Source organism: Gymnoscopelus braueri, assembly GCF_963280865.1.
Source record: "Gymnoscopelus braueri genome assembly, chromosome: 11".
Taxonomy (NCBI): domain Eukaryota; kingdom Metazoa; phylum Chordata; class Actinopteri; order Myctophiformes; family Myctophidae; genus Gymnoscopelus; species Gymnoscopelus braueri.
This window is the reverse complement of record NC_137613.1, coordinates 52,092,617-52,110,124: the sequence shown is the minus strand read 5'-3', so window position 1 is coordinate 52,110,124 and position 17,508 is coordinate 52,092,617. Positions and strand designations below refer to the sequence as shown.

The 17,508-nt window shown below is 41.3% G+C and overlaps 1 protein-coding gene across 1 annotated transcript in view; it reads right to left on the bottom strand.

The window, feature by feature from the left end:
* Positions 1-902: 902 nt before the first annotated feature.
* oprd1a (opioid receptor, delta 1a) overlaps positions 903-17,508 on the bottom strand; it is a gene marked incomplete at both ends in the record, with an annotated part of 19,595 nt that continues 2,989 nt past the window's right edge. Inside the window, 2 exons of the mRNA XM_080442753.1 lie at positions 903-1,432; positions 5,324-5,679. Coding sequence (XP_080298879.1) covers positions 903-1,432; positions 5,324-5,679 — 886 coding nt within the window. The remainder of the gene's footprint in view (positions 1,433-5,323; positions 5,680-17,508) is intronic.

Below are 17,508 nucleotides of genomic sequence, written 5' to 3'. Positions count from 1 at the left end.
TCAAAGGGGACGTGTTTTTTTTCTCCAAAGTTCTTGGAGTGTAGCGTACTGAATACCAAACCAGATTCCAAAATTCTCTTTGAATTTCAGTAGACTCAGTAACCTTGTTGTGCATCCAGCAGGCAGGGCAATGCTCTTTTGTTTGTGTCTGTGCTGTTTAATGCACAACAGACTTTGAGATTTGTGAGGGCTTTGAAGACAGAGATGAAAAACATGGATGTTTTCTCCTCTCCTTGGAAAAGGAGAGGAGTCACAATCTGACTGCTGTTGGAGAAATGTCTCGTTGATACCCAAGGTTTAGAGTTAGGGATAATGTTCTTTTCCAGAACATGGAGGACTTTGAAGCAGTAAGGCTATGGTTTTTATTTACGTCTTTGTTTTGGCTAATTAATTTCACTTTAAATCATCCATGACCTACTTTTGTACTTTTTGCTGCACAACATACAGACATTTAGGTCGTTCTTTGCTTTGTTTACATCATGAAGAAGCCCTGTGTAGTTGTGCGTGGAGCAGACAATGGTAGTTTTAATTCTAAACAGATGTATATACAGTATGTATGACAGTTTGAACTATCGTTTTCTTTTTAACATACCTTCATAAGGCATCACATTTTCTTTAGATAAAAAACCTGACTCCATTTTGTGATTTGATCCCTTTTCCCAGTCAGTGAAAAAACATGATAGGAATAAAACTTATTTTGCGTCACTGAATCATTTTAGCCGTTCCTTTTAATGTTTTCAGACGTGACTCCCTCTTGGACTTGCCAAGGCACTCTCAGAGCTCTGTGATAGAGATTTGTGTCACTCTCAGAACTCTGTGGTAGAGATTTGTGTAACCTCTGACTGCAGATCGTGCTGGATCCTTCGGGAACGAGAGCCGCGGGGGATCCGCTCCATGCCTAGTCATACCGGCTTCTTCCCGGGTTCCGACGGGGCGCAGACAGACACCGGTTCCCTGGTGGCGTTCCGACCTCTGCTCAGGCTGTTCTGGTCTGGCATGGGCCGGCAGGGCAGGCAGAAATCCCGGAAGCACCTCTTGAAGTTCTCGTCCAGGAAGGCGTAGAGGACGGGGTTGAGGCTGCTGTTGGTGTAGCCCAGGGCGATGCACAGGTGCCAGCTGGCGATCACCAAGGGGTTCCTGGTGTCAATATCCACCATGGTCTTGACGATGATGAAGATGTGGATGGGCGTCCAGCAGATGATGAAGGCTGCCACGATCACCAGCACCATGCGGGTGATCCTCCGCATGCTGCGGTCCTTCTCCTTGGAGCCGGACAGCAGCCGCACGCTCTTCAGACGCAGGATCATCAGGCCGTAACAGATGGTGATGACCATCACCGGCACCACGAACGCAAAGATGAACACGCAGATCTTAGTCACTGTGTCCCAGTACCAGTCTGGTTCAGGGAACTTCAGCATGCAGATGACCTTACCTGGAGAGAGAGAGAGAGAGAGAGAGAGAGAGAGAGAGAGAGAGAGAGAGAGAGAGAGAGAGAGAGAGAGAGAGAGAGAGAGAGAGAGAGAGAGAGAGAGAGAGAGAGAGAGAATAATGTATTACATAACATAACGGCTGTTGGTATACACCAGCGCATCAGCAAACCATGAAATATTTCAAGATTTGAATGAATTAAGTACAGTATGTAAGTACAACCAGTTAGACTATCAGGTCAACGGAAATATTCTCGAACTCAACTGATGGCCATGCTTGAGGGTTATTAGTCCAGACATTTATGGACATTCTTTATGTCCACAACGTAGTTAATCTTTGCTTATAACGTGGTGGCGCACTTGGCTGAAGTATGTAGTTGACATAAAAAAGGCATATAGATCCACATAATCACAAAATATCCAAGAAAGGACCACCTTTTTCCAATGGTCTATGCACTGATTTGACCCGGCAACATCATGGCGGATGATCGATAAGTAACATGTGACGTCACTGTAGTCAGAAGAATAATAAACCTGTATGTTTCCTTGCCTGTTTGTCCAATTATCTTGTTTCTGTAGTCTCTTTTTGTAGCCTGTTTTGCCAGTGTATGTATGATGAGCACTGTGGCATAAACTTGTTTCCATACTCTATATTTTGTCTGCACTTCCTGCGTTTCTGTCTAACTTCACCTGACACAATAAGAAACTCGCATTTGATCAATGCAGCAACAGTGAGTTCCCTCCACAGCAAGATCACTCACAGTGACACTTCAGTGCAGGGTAGCACTTAGCCTTATCAGCCCTACTGCAGATAACAGTTATCAACACTAGGGCTAAACACTGTCCACCAGGGACCTGTAAAAAAATAAAAAGAAGAAAATAAAGCTCTGAAAAAGCTCTTGAAACATTAGCCTCAACAAGGTACAGTAGGCCTAAGTTAAAGGAGTAGTTCACCCCCAAAAGTACTTATTTTCTATCAATTACACACCCCATGAAGCATTGAATTCATGGAGATCTTTTTGTTTTTGTCGCATTCCTAAGCCAATAATTTGATTACCGGCGGAAATATGCTAATGAAAATGAAAGTTTTGAAAAATGTTTGAGGCTTTTTGTTCAAAACGGACCAATCCTGCAAACTTTGGAAGCCAACCATAGGCAATGAGGATGGAATATGGGAAATCGGACAGATTCGTGTTGATCACATGACTATAGAGATACTGTGTACCGATTTGCATGACGTTTGGATAAAATCTGTAGGAGTAATGTAAAAAAAAAGGGTTTTGCACAAATCGGCCTCCTGGTGGCGCTATAACAGACCCATGTGAAAAAATTGGGGCTCCTTTTAGTAAGCATTACGTTTCTCCTTTGCTAGACAAACTGATTCTCTTCTCTCTGGACCCGCCCGCCTCTGTTTCACTCCTATTGGTTGGCAGAACTCTAAAGGGACAATGATGAATGCTGCGATCAGAAAAGTTGATATGGTTTCAACTGGAGAACAGGTCGGCGTTATGAAAAGGCGAGGTTATGAAAAGGCAAGGTCATTGTTGTTTTGAGTTGTGAGTGCTGGTAGCAGAAATACAGAAGAAAACAGCAGCAGCGCTATTCTTACAGGACTTATCGCCCTTTTTTTATCACTCCTGGTCTATTTAATGAAATCATGTCATTTCTCTAACACGGGATTAAAGGAGCACTTCACCCGTTTTCAACCTTATCTACTCTGCCACCAACATGCGGAATGCCCTTATACCATCCATTAAAATATGTAAATCACTGGTCTCTTTCAAAATTGGCCTGCAAAAACATCTATCGGGAGACCGCAAGGGGAACTAAATGTAAATTCTCATCGAAAGGAGGTGTCATTCACTGCCAGCGTTTTTTCCTTTTTCTCCTTTGTACATAGGAATAGTGTTTGTATTTATTGATGACATGTATTGTGGTGTTAATGTTGCATGCTATGATGAATTGAATACATAGGACCACAATGGAAACAAGTCCCCAGGACTTGTTGGTGTTATCCTTTAGCCTTAAAGGACAAGACCACTTTGGTCAAGGTCTGGGTTGTGTAATTACCTTGCCATGATATAACTCCAAAAGAGGACAAGAAATCAAAAATAATTGCTCCATTGATTAGAAATTGATCATTTAAAATATCATGCTCCTCATTGACTTACATTGTACGGTAAAACAGCTCTCAAAGTCACTCTTTTAGCACTTAAACAAACGCAAACCAAGCCGATTCAGACAATATCACCAAACCCAATACTGTTTTTTTTTTATTATCTTCCTGTTGATTTTACTATTTGAAGGTCCAGATCCGGATCCACGGTTTCTTCCTAATAAAAATGGCAAAATCAACAGGAAGTTGACATCTTTATTAAAACACAAACAGTACTGGATTTGGTGATGCTCTATATTGTCTGAATCAACTTTGTTTGCGTTCGGTTGAATGTTTTTGAGAGCTGTTTCAGCGTACAATGAAAGTCAATGAGGAGCATATTTTGAATTATGAATTTCTAATCAATGGAGCAATTATTTTTGATTTCTTGTCCACCTTTGGAGTTACACCATGGAAAGGTAACTACACAACCAAAACCTCTAACAAATTGGTCTTGCCCTTTAATTTATGACTGTACCATGTGCTGTTTACATTTCTGACTAATAAAGTATTGAATCAATCAAAAATATAAGTGGTCCTCACTGAATGGAAATCATGATTTATCATCATGTATCATCATGATTTAGCATCATGTATGTTATAACCAGACCAACTGACAGATGATGACGATCTATATTAGGCTGCACCGGTCCTATATTATCAAGCTAACATGCTGGGGAAGGAAATTCTACTCATGTTCAATTGTTGTGAAGGTAAACCTCTTCAGAGCATACTGTACTGCACTGTGTACCGCCCTGATGAGGATTAAGATCAGGAAGGCAAGCATGTATTAGCTTCAGGTTGCTTATAGTGATTGCATGCGTATACTATTGAGAAAACCAAGGTGGTGCAGTTGAGTTGTTCTGCAATGTGGGAGTCAACACTGTTCATGCCCTATTGATAAACCTGATGTACACAATCATGTATATGTGTCGACTGAATTCTATTATTATGCTGCTGTCTAACCCAGGCCTCTGTGTTGCGAGATATCGGTCTACTTTTAGGAAACACTGGTATGATTGTCTCTTGTAATAGCTGATGTTTTTATAGGGGTTCTTTCTGTGTGTAGTGTTTTATCAAGGGGCCAGCTCCTGAGTTGTAAATTGAGGCTGTATAGGAAGTGACAGTTCATACGAATGGCCTGTAGTATCACTGTTTTACCCCTGCTGGTGTCAGAAAGAATTAGGCACTATTCAAGTGGATGGGTTTTTGCCGATCTTTACACTTGATTTTATTACCTTAATAAACATTGTCATAAGTACTAATTTATATGTTTCCAGTCGCTAGTTTAAAGTATTCTTTCAATCACCATGATATGCATTTTGGTAAATGATGGTCCCATTTATTTTAAAAATTGATGATAAAGTAGGGTATGCTGTAGGAGGGGCGTGGCTACCTTCTGATGATTTGATTGACAAGCTACACAACCAATAGCATTCATTCCTCACCCCCACACTGGTCCCAACCAATAGCATGCATTAATTTCCGGTTTCTTATTTGCTTATTCGAACCGGATATAGAAAGATTTGAAATTGTTGAAAAATTGGCTTCATTTGCGATCTGTAGTCTAGTAGTGTATTTGCGTAACTTTGTCCATTTCTTTTTTACAGTCTATGTTTTTTATGTTGTTTGTTTTTAATGGACCCCTGAATCTACACAAATAAAGTTGATTGATTGATTGATTGATTGATTGATTGATTGATTGATTGATTGATAACACAAACATGGGTTATTATCTCACCACTGTCTGACACTTTGGTCACCGCCATGACCATGATGGGCACCCCGATGGCCGAGGACAGCACCCAGATGAGGACGTTGATCAGCTTGGCTTTGGCGGGCGTTCTGAACTCCAGAGCTCTGACGGGGTGACACACGGCGATGTAGCGATCCACACTCATCATGGTGAGCGTGAAAATGCTGGTGAACATGTTGTAGTAATCTATAGCGATGACCACTTTGCACAGCACCTCGCCGAAGGCCCACGTGTTCATGAGGTATTTGGCGCTCTGGAAGGGAAGCGTGCTGGTGGCCAAGGCGTCGGCCAGAGCCAGGTTGAAGATGTAGATGTTTGTGGCCGTCTTCATCTTGGTGTATCTGCTCAGGGTCACAGAGCAAAGGGAACATTAGTGGGAACATTAGTTTTGGGATCAGCAGTGAGGAGAGCAGCTGCGTGCCGTCACTGTTGGGTGAAAACCTTGCATCTCACAAATGGTTACTTTTCAGGAAATGGAAAAAATAACCTGTGTTCCAATGACTTCAATAGTTGTTGTTTAGTCACAAGTTTTTGTTAATACTTTTAATTGGCACAATATTTTTAGACCAGATAGACATAACCACATGCAAGGTTTCTGGTCGACAGTGATAATATAGAACAGTGTGTGGTGGTAACAGGGATTTGTAAATTATGCTTGCAGTGTGGTGTGTTTTTATATCCTTGGATGAGAACTAATTGCCTCATGTTAGAGATATGCAGAACACACACCATGTAATGTTAATTCTCCATGGCTTAGCTCTGGTTAGTTCTAAATGAGTGATTTGAGATAACAATATAAAACTGGCTTGTTGCTCTCTAAACAAGCATCATACTCGCAGGGAGTATGGGAGCAGGGAGCTGTGTGGGGGGGTGTGTGTGTGTGTGTGTGTGTGTGTGTGTGTGTGTGTGTGTGTGCGTGTGCGTGTGCGTGTGCGTGCGTGCGTGCGTGCGTGTGTGTTCATGCATATTCTTGACTTTAATACATTTTAAAATGGTGTGTCGCTTTACTTTCTTTACTGAAAGTCTCTTGTTGCTTTGCAGTAGTTATTTGATGGTATAAACATTGACAAATCAGGGTCAGTGAATCTCAACAGGGATGCTTACTGTGTATCTTCATATACAGAATATTATGTATGCTACTTCACAGCAGTACGCCTCCTAAAAGGAAAGTATTCTCACATGCCTAGATTTGATATTCTACTGTATAAGACAGCATGCATGCACAGTATGCCTTGTATTGATAACTGGGACTTGGTTTACCTTATATATTATGTACATTCTATCAATGTGTGAATATATAATATACCAATTAAATGTTTCAAGCTATTATCCTTAACAGGTATCTGTTATGCATCTGTATTCTATATGTAAATGTGCCAGAGTCCAACAGGAGTCAGTAATCCAAGAACAGAACAGAACAGAACCGAACAGAACCGAACAGAACCGAACAGAACAGAACAGAACAGAACAGAACAGAACAGAACAGAACAGAACAGAACAGAACAGAACAGAACAGAACAGAACAGAATAGATGGGGGCTTGGTTGTGTAGCATGTTAGCTAGCAGCACAAAGGAGTGTCCAATTCACACTGTCTCAGAATAACTTTGTATTGATTTGCAGTGACCTTTCCCTCTAAGGGGACAAGTGGACTCAAATCATGGCAGGAAAAGACTCCTCACAGCACAACAGAGCTTCGGGACCCCCTCAGTGTAGGGGTCAAGCATTCAGGCCTGTACCGTCCACTTGTGGACAATATTGGTGAAGGATGGATGACTCATCTGAGCATATAACCCTTCTCCACATTTCTGTAGACCAAGGTCTATGTTTTTTGTAGGTAATTGTACTTTACTTGAGTATTTCCAATTTCCAATACTTTTACTTCTACTGCATTACATCTCAGAGGCAGATATTGTACTTTTACTTTACTACAATTATTTGAAAATTCTAGTTACTAGTTACTTTGCAGATATAAATTATTACATTATAAAACATACATTAACCACTTAAGCCCTATTTTATAAATAGGCTCTTTGAAAATAGCTGATCTACAAGCTCAAAATACGACGCGTTGTTAGCTTGTAGATCTGCTATTTTCAAACATTTTTGTACTTTTACTTTTGGTACTTTAAGTACATTTTGATACCAATACTTTTGTACTTTTACTAAAGTAAATTTTGAATTGCAGACTTTTACTTGTAACAGAGTACTACATTGCAGCATTGATACTTTTACTTAAGTAAAATGTTTGAGTACTTTTTCCACCACTGTCTGTAATAGTTGCCAGTACTGTTCTAACACAGTCTGATCACATGATCCTGCATTATAACATTCTCATTCATCTGAGGAGGAGTTGCTCTTTTGTTGTTCTTACATTTCACACTAATGTATAAGCATCCCTGTCATCCAATGTGTGCTTTCCACCACAATTTACAATTGATGTCAGTTGAAAGATGTCACTTTAGTCACTGTTCCCCTTAAAACAGCAACCCAGTTAAGCAGTCTTCTTTGCAGTGGTGGAAAAAGTTCTCAAATGTTTTACTTAAGTAAAAGTATCAATACTGCAATATAGAAATACACAATATTTGGATCCGAGATGTAGTGGAGTAGAAGTAAACGTATTGGAAGTTGGAAATACTCAAGTAAAGTACAAATACCTCAAAATTGTACTTACAGTAAGTACAGTACTTAAATAAAGCTACTTAGCTACTTTCCATCACTGCTTCTTTGTGACTGAAGCTCCTGCCACCCGTGACCCAAAAATGAACCCTTGCCTTGATCTTGCCTCAGATATTTTCCTCTTAATATCTTGATCTAAATGCTCAGCATGTATATTTATGCCACAGAGCATGAGGGCATTAATGACTTAATTGCATCATTCCTGTACTGATTTGTTATGTTTTTCCACTCATTTATTCAGGTTTTCCTTGAACCGTGTTAAATCTAGCATCCCTATCCTGGGGGTGAACATTCAGTTCAAATTAATTCAGTTCATAGATCTACAAGCACGTTGCAACGCGTTGGGAGCTTGTAGATCTGCTATTTGTGGTGTAAATACTAGCAGACCTAGTATAGAGCCCTGGGGGACCTCGGCCAACTAAGTATATGACTTAAGTGGTTAATTTGTCACAATATAATAATGTACTGTTTCTGAAGGTAAGTAAGTAAGTAAGTACATTTATATATATATTATTTATATAGCTCTTCTCACAGAGAGGACTCACAAAGTGCTTCACAATACATAGAGATTAAAAACAAAACAAAACAAAACAAGGTATTAAAGTAGGTAGAACAGAAAAAAAAGCCTGCACAATTCATCTCAAGCAGTACAGCAAAAAACGACACAAATGTGTGTGTGTGTCTCCCCGCCGCCAGGGAAATTAGACAGCACAGACCACAGAAAACAGCCAAAACTGCGCATTTCGGTCTATAAACCAAGAGGACAGCGGCCTATTGTACTGTAGCGAGGTCTAGATGAACGTGTACCTCGCCTCTTCTGACTTCCAGTGTTGCCAGATTTTGCGAGAGAAACAAGCAACCAGGTCTATACATTTTTATTTTGTTATTATTTTATTTAACCCACGGCACGGGTGGGCCCCAAATGACTCTGGGCCCCAACGCAGCTGCGTTGTCTGCGACTGATGCAAAGCTCTATAGGTGAGCACCAAGACCTTGAAATGGACCCTAAAATGTACAGGAAGCCAGTGTAAATAGGCCAGGACTGGGGGTGATGTGGCACCTTCTGCTGGACCTGTTCAACAGTCTGGCAGCAGCATTCTGAATTAGCTTGAGGCGGTCCATGGTTGATTTATTGAGGCAGGTGAAGAGTGAAAGGTACATATATGACTCCACTTAGAGTGAGGATGTTAAGAGTTAAACACTCACAGCTTTTTCTGTGTGGTATATTTCTCTGGGTCTTTCTGCCGTGGCAAGAAATCATAATTTTCTGAATTTCCAGCGCTGCTTTTGATCATTTGCGAGAAGGGAGAGCAGAGCACTCATGAATATCTTGGCAGAGATAAGTAGTGCTATTTCACACAGACAATCAAACTATCTGATTAAGTATGCCGTGCAGAATCCACATTAAAGCAATATGCCATGGTGAAGATGGGAATATTCTTTAACTATTCACAGCAGGTATTATAGTGCCGTACATAATGTTATGCCTCTGGGGAAGCCGTTAATAAAAAATATTGGGTATTTCCATTTCCACAAAACTTTCATCTGCACATTTTATAAAGCCTTTTCACCTGGTTAGATTTTGAAGTTTTGGTTTATCAAAGAGTCTATTAAAGTTCCCCCCAATGTTCCGCCAATGTCTTTGTGATTATTAGCGATTAATCTATAGTTGACCTTAATACTGCATCATAGATTTAAAAAAGTTTAATATTAAAGAAAGAAAGAAAGAAAGAAAGAAAGAAAGAAAGAAAGAAAGAAAGAAAGAAAGAAAGAAAGAAAGAAAAAAAGAAAGAAAACTAGAAAAAGTGCTCTTCGGACTCGGAGCACAGGTCTCCGCCAGGTCAGGTAGGTTATTGTGGTCTCCTGGTGGCGCTATAATAGGCCAATGTGAAAAGGGTGCCATTTGTTCTTAGGCCTTTCACGGCAATCGGACACTGCATTCATGATTATGGTTTCCTCCGCCATCGGTGTATGAATGTGTGTGTGAATGGGTTAATGGCACAATCAATGTAAAGCGCTTTGGTTAAAAGCGCTATATAAATGCACCATTTACCATTTACCATGATTAGAGGATTTTTTTTCCAAAAATCTGTTTTGCTAAAATTAGACCTGCTGGTGGCACTATAACAGGCCAATGTGAAAAGGGTGGCATTTCTTCCTCTGCCTAGTGGGGATGTGCGTGCAAAATATCACGGAAATCGCACGCTGTGTTCATGATTTGAGGCATTTGGTTCCAAACTGACCTATCCTGCAAACTTTGGAAGCCAATGCTAGCCAATTAGGATGGACATATCGGACACATCCGTCTTGATCACATGACTATAGAGATACTGTGTAGCGATTTTAATTTTAAACATATCTGTGGAAACATCATCATGACATACACACACAGCGCAATGTGAAAAATACAGCACTGATGTAACACTGTGAAATATTATACTGTGATCTGTGTGATAATAAATGAAATATCATACTCAGGGAAAGAGAAAATGATTGTATGACAGCACCATTAGTCAGATCTGAAGGGCATAAATGTACTTGAACGTTTTTTAGTTCACCTTAGCAAGCAGACGCCAGCAACTGCTGTGTGTTGTAGGACAGTTGTACTGTAGTAATCTCTGTAGTACGGTAGTAGTACTGATTTGTACCTCCATCTGTCAGAATCCTTTGATTCAGCACATGAGCCTTGTCAACTGTCAGGGGAGAGGATTACATTTGTTGTGCCAATCACGTTCATGATTCCACTGTGATTCAAAGGAAGTTATTTCCCCTCTTCTAATCTGAGCTGGCATGACGCACCCGATATCCCACCGTGCACTATATGTTCCATCGCCTCCCGTTAAGTGCCTATAAGGGCTTGAGTGGACACAGAGCTGTGAAGGATTTGATCCTGATTCTCCACAAGATCAGTATCAAATCCTTCACAGCTCTGTGTATTAAGTAAGTATTTAGTTCTGGTTCCTCAGTAATTTCTATGTTTTTATAAGTGTTTCTGTAGGCTTTGTATAACGTATCAGCAGTGGTGTAAAGTAACTAAGTACATTTACTCAAGTACTGTACTTAAGTATGGTTTTGAGGTAGTTTTACTTTACTGGAGGCAAATCTTTTACTTTTACTCCACTACAATTATTTGAAAACTTTAGTTACTAGCTACTTTGCAGATATAAATGATTATATTACAAAACATACATTAACCACTTTAGCCCTATTTTAAACATAGGCTATTTGAAAATAGCCGATCTACAAGCTGTTGTGAGCTGATATTTTCAAATCTGCTATTTTCAAACATTTTAGTACTTTTACTTTTGGTACTTTAAGTATATTTTGATGCCAATACTTTTGTACTTTTACTTGTAACAGAGTATTTTTATATTGTGGTATTGCTACTTTTACTTAAGTAAAACATTTGAGCACTTTTTACACCACTGCGTATCAGTACATGCAGTGCTGTGGTTTCAGAGTTTCTCTGAAACAAGTGACAAGGTCCTATAAATTAATTTTGAAAACATTACAGCAATTCATTGATATAAAAATTAAGAAATGTGCCGCTACTTTTACTTTTACTTGTGCTTTAAGTATTTTTAAAAGCATGTACTTTTGCTTTTACTTGTACTTTAAGTGTCTTTTCAAAGCATGTACTTTTGAATACTTGAGTATATTTAAAAGCAATGACTTTTTTACTCTTACTTGAGTAACATTTTGACTGAGCTACTATTACTTGTAGTGAATTTGACCAGGACTATCTGTACTCTTACTCAAGTACTGGGGTTGAGTACTTCGTCCATCTCTGTGGAGAATACAAATCAAATGGTAAGATGCTTGGTAAGTAAAGTAATCAGGTTGGGCTGTCTGAGAGATTTGCGTTTTTTTAGACTAGCTTATGCCGGAGATATTAAAGGGGGAGGAAACCCTACGCTGATTTTGTCGTTTATTTTCCAATTCAGGTAAAAAACTACAACAGATTGAAAACATGGCAGGCTAGTGAGCAACACAGCTGCAGCTAATCAAATGAATAGCGGTTGAGTTGGATTCACGTGTGCTCAGAGCCATGTGTGTGTGCCAATGTGCAAGCAGAGACAGTAGTCAACAGTATTGTCAATGCACACTGACCACACCTACATCTACCACACCTATTGTATTAGTAGCCGTGTGGCTTACATCACGGTGTACTAAGACTTGTGCAGCCTGCCATGTTTTTACCCAGCTGTAGTATGTAACCTGAACTGGAAAACAAAATGGAAGTTCATTTACTGAGGTTCAGCTGGAAGACTGAACAAAGCTGTCATTCATTATATTCCTCAACTATCACCTCATTAGCTCTGCTCCAATCAGATCAGCTGAGCTGATTGACAGTCCCTTTAAAAGGACTCCTCCTCCCTACTTGTCTCACTCATATTCATGCTCTCTGTTCAGGTCACCCACCACCTCCCCGACACCGCCCAAGCAGCAGGCACCACCCGGTTGGCCCTGTCTATAGGGGCCGGGCTCCTGAAGAGCCCTCTGCCTTCATCAGGCAGGATCTGATCAGGACTGTTCTGATCTGACTCTACTCCTACGATGGGGCCCGCGCCAACGCAACATCATTATATGTTCCATTAATGCATATTCCATTCATGCAAAGCAACGTCATTATACGTTCCATTATGCATAAGCTATTCATGTAAAGCAAATTCATTATGCGTTCCAGCGCCATTCTTGTAAACAGTACTTCGCAATAATATCATTGCATTCATTCTGTGTAGTGAAGTCTTTCATAAGCTGAAATAGACACTACAGTGTCTCACACCAAAAACTCAGAGTGAGCTTGTAGATCTGCTATTGTCCGTGCATACAACAAAAGTATAATTCAGGCATTACGGTCAACATTTACTGTCCTGGAGTTGGTCAGGAGTGACAGCACTTTGGTGGCATGACATCAACAGCCAACAGTAGAACTTGCTGCAGGGATCTCTTGTTCATGGTAATACAGGGATTTGCTCTGGGCAGAGAGTTGCAGGTTGTTGCCACTGATGCAAAGCATGCGGCCGACCTCAGCAGGTGCACGGCTCAATCCTGCTGCGACGAGACATGATGGTCTAATTCCTAGTGAGGGAGGCTGACAGATGTTTATGCATAAATCACACAAGCTGTGAAGAAGCAGCAGCTCTCTCCTACACGCTCACGTTCACCATGTGCACTTCATTAGCCAGCCGTGAGTTCACACAGCAGTTCAAGGTTCAGTGAACATCATTAATTCACAAAGGAGAGGCTTTTTCATGTGTCCGTTGTGCTGTTATAAAGGCTTGTAGAAGTCACAATGAGCCATGAAATCTGCTTTCATTGCTGGATGTCACTTTACGGCGCGTCAAGCTCTTCATGAGGAGAATCACGGGATGTGATGGTTTAATCGGCCTCCTCTTTTTGTATGCCAGCTGCAGTATGCCCTGCTTCTGGCTGTCACGGTTGTCCAACCTTCTTTCTGACACATTTATCTGGTAGCACATGCCCAGCGATGGAACCCTCAGAGGGAATAAGCTCCTCAACGCTGCCCAGTGTTGAGAGCTCATGCTAAAAGCCTCCTATACTGTGTCTTAAATTCTTAGACAGATGGAGGAATACACTGTCTGCTTACTGTGCTAAATCTTGATCATTTTCTTAGGGACCAAAGGGAGCAAGTGAACGTTCCCGCTCATTGCTGAAATGAAGCAGAATGGATTATAGTCTAATCTGACAGTCACAGCTGGTTTGTCATTCAGCCTGCTACTAATGCAATGTGGCTGGAAGCTCATCAGATGTGATTCTCTACTATACTAAACCAACAAGGATTATGAGGAAACTCCTTATGTCATTAAACAGTAAAGAAACGAGAATGATACCTTGGCTTAAAAAAACGACTTAGAAAATCTGATGAAGGGGACGGGGACGCTGTGGACGCTGTGGGCGCTGGGGGCGTGTCTACTCCTCCGCGTCATCAGCTTCCATACCCTAGGTGGGGTTGGCGAAAGGGCCTACTCTGTGTGGAGTTTGCATGTTCTCCCCGTGTCTCTCAGGGTAGTTAATACCCTCACAAAAAAAACATGTTGTAATCCTGGTCGCTATACCGCCTCCCCATGACAGCCGGGGCGCCTGATGGAGGGGAAGGGTTGGAATAACGTGTTCCTTCCACCCGCTACGTCCAACCAGGGAAACTCCCCCCTGTCAGGTGACAAGAAGGTCAGTTGGCTCTCATGCATTGAAGGAGGCATGAGCTCGGCCCTGGCCTCCCTAGGCTGGTGAGGGGAGTGTAGCGCCCAGGATAACTTAGAAAATTGGCACCGGGTGAAAAATAAGGGTTACAAAATCGTGGGATAAAAATTATAAGAAAAAAAAAGAAAATCTGATGAAGGCTGTTGCTGCTGAGCCGAAAAAAATATAACTTTTTAAAATGTGGAATTCTGCCCTGGACATCTACAGTAGTGTGAACACTACTTTATTCCTTATTGTTTCCGCCAGGCCAAAAGGCATTGCGAGAGTATGTTTTGCACCCTGTCCGTCCGTCCTTGTGTCCGTCCGTCCGTCCGTCCGTCCGTCCGTCCGTCCGTCCGTCCGTCCGTCCGTCCGTGTGTCTGTCTGTGGACAGCTAATCTCCGGCACCGTTAGCCCAGCCGCTGCGAAACTTTGCACACACACTCTCTGGATGCCAAAGCCAAACCTCTGCCCAAGAATTTTCAGATTGGTCTGTTATAGCGCCACCAGGAGGCCGATTTGTGGAAAACACATTTTTGGATATCACTCTTACAGATTTTGGCCAAACCTCACACAAATCGATACACAGTATCTCTATAGTCATGTGATCAACACGGATCTGTCCTATTTTCCATATTCTATCCTGACTGGCTAAGGTTGGCTTCCAAAGTTTGCATGATTGGTTAGTTTTGAACAAAATGGCTCAAATCATGAACGCAGCATACAATGTCCGTGAAATTTTGCGCGCACCTTCCCACTAGGCCGAGGAAGAAATGCCATCCTTTTCACATTGGCCTGTTATAGCGCCACCAGCAGGTCTAATTTAGCTAAACACATTTTTGGAACAAAGTTCCAATTTTGTCTGCTTATATATGTGTGTCATCACTTCATTTCACTTGTTTAATCTGTATCCTGACTGACTATCTATCCTGATTGGATAAAATTGGTATCCCGACCTGAAAACTCTATAGCAATGATTACTATCAGAATATTGAGCTATTTAACACTTATTTAAACCAAAGAAAATCACTTACCCTACCTTTAAGTACATCTTTTAGTATGTTCTTCACTTTTTCTTAACCGTTTTACTACAAATTTCCAAGACAAATGTTTTACATTTCACTACACAAGCATGGCTTTGAAGTCACCTGTTGATTTATTTTTATTTTTCATTTCTAAAATGTGATTGGCCACACTGTGTTCCTCACAGGAGGAAACTAATCACAATGCCCACTTTCAGCTGAACTTCCCTACCCAGTACCCAGCTGTTGGTGGTGATGGTAATGGAAACATACCTGACATTTACAGCTGGATATGTTTACATTTTACCTACAATACCTGTTGCAAAAATTAATCCCAGCTCTACCAACCTCTGCTGCCTGTAATCCTGAAGTTGTTCAACTGATCATAACGTTAATTAAGGCAGGCCTTAGTAAGAGGCAAGCTTTCATCTCCCGCTGAGCAGCAGCTGATTCCTGCCAACTCGTCCTCCCTACCAGCTGACACTCAGCAGTCAAGTCTGCCTTTTGGCTGTCGATGTTATAGAGTGCTCTTTATAACTGATTAATCTTGTTATCCTTAGCCAGGGGACCGGAACAGACGAAGGTGAAAGATTATGTTTTTTCGCTCCCGTCTGTCCATCTGTCCGTCTGTCCGTCTGTCTGTCTGTTAACAGCTAATCTCTGGCACTGTTGGACCGATCGGCGCGAAACTGTGCGCACACTCCCAGTAGGCCAAGGAAGAACCTCTGCCACAATCATAATTTTTCAAATTGGCCTCATGGTGGTGCTATAACAGGCCAATTCACGTTTTGGCTTATAACTCTTGAACCGTATAGGGCGTACAATCAGAATGTTTTGTTTCCCCTGGATCATGACGCAACACCACATTATGTGCCTTGCGGGTATTTTGTTTTTGCCCCGGTCCGAGAGAGAGAGAGAGAGAGAGAGAGAGAGAGAGAGAGAGAGAGAGAGAGAGAGAGAGAGAGAGAGAGAGAGAGAGAGAGAGAGAGAGAGAGAGAGAGAGAGAGAGAGAGAGAGAGAGAGAGAGAGGGAGGACTGGACTGGACACAGTCCAGTCACATACTGTGATGACTGCAGGTCTGTATACGCCTCAGGAGACATAATACAGTTTGGATGGTATTGTGAATGTTCTTCTCCATGGACTGTGTGCCATTATGCTCTCTCAGTGTATCAAGTCAAGTATTTTTCAGCAGCATTTTGGCACACTCGTCCATTTGATTTCCTCCATTCTCACTCCATGTTTGCCAAGCAGCTCTTTTCTGTGAGTATTTTGTTAAATTGCCTCTGTTTAACATCCTCAGGCTACTTGCAGAAAATGGCTAACGTCAAAGGGCTTCACTCTCTCTCTCTCTCTCTCTCTCTCTCTCTCTCTCTCTCTCTCTCTCTCTCTCTCTCCCTCCCTCTCCCCCTCCCTCCCCTCCCCCTCTCTCTCTCTCTCTCTCTCTCTCTCTCTCTCTCTCTCTCTCTCTCTCTCTCCTCTCTCTCTCCTCTCTCTCTCTCTCTATCTTTTAACGGCACATACATGCATTCATATACTCACTGTTGACAGACAGTGCACGTATATCCACCCATGAACTCATTGTTGATTATGCACGCCCAATATTTAGTATTTCCTGGTCGTAAACGCCATCTGTTTAACTCGTCCACTAATTAATGCTCCAGGCGAGGGAGCCGAACACACGCAGGTGATAATTTGCAATTAACACGAACACAGTAATTAAAGAGCAGCAGAGAGATGGAAGAACCACCTTGAACCCCATTAACACAAAATGTGGTATAGATACCAAGCCAGACTTTTAACTACCTGCCCACTGTACCACGGCATCAGAGCCACATGTTACAATCACCCAAAGAGAGTTTGAAAACATAATGACCAAAAGCATGACCATACATGCTGGATGTATACAACCAGTGGTGGTAAGTAACTAAGTGCATTTACTTAAGTACAATTTTGAGGTATTTGTACTTTACTTGAGTATTACCAATTTCCAATACTTTTACTTCTACTCCACTACATCTAAAAGGCAAATATTGTACTTTTACTCCACTACAATTATTTGAAAACTTGAGTTACTAGTTACTTTGTAGATTTGGATTATTATTACAAAACATACATTAACCACTTCAGCCCTATATACATTATGGCCATTTGAAAATAGCCCATCTTCAAGCTCACAATGTGTCGCATTCGCAACGCATTGTGAGCTTGTAGATCTGCTATTTTCAAAAGATTTTTATACATTTTATGCATTTGAAAAATTGTGAAA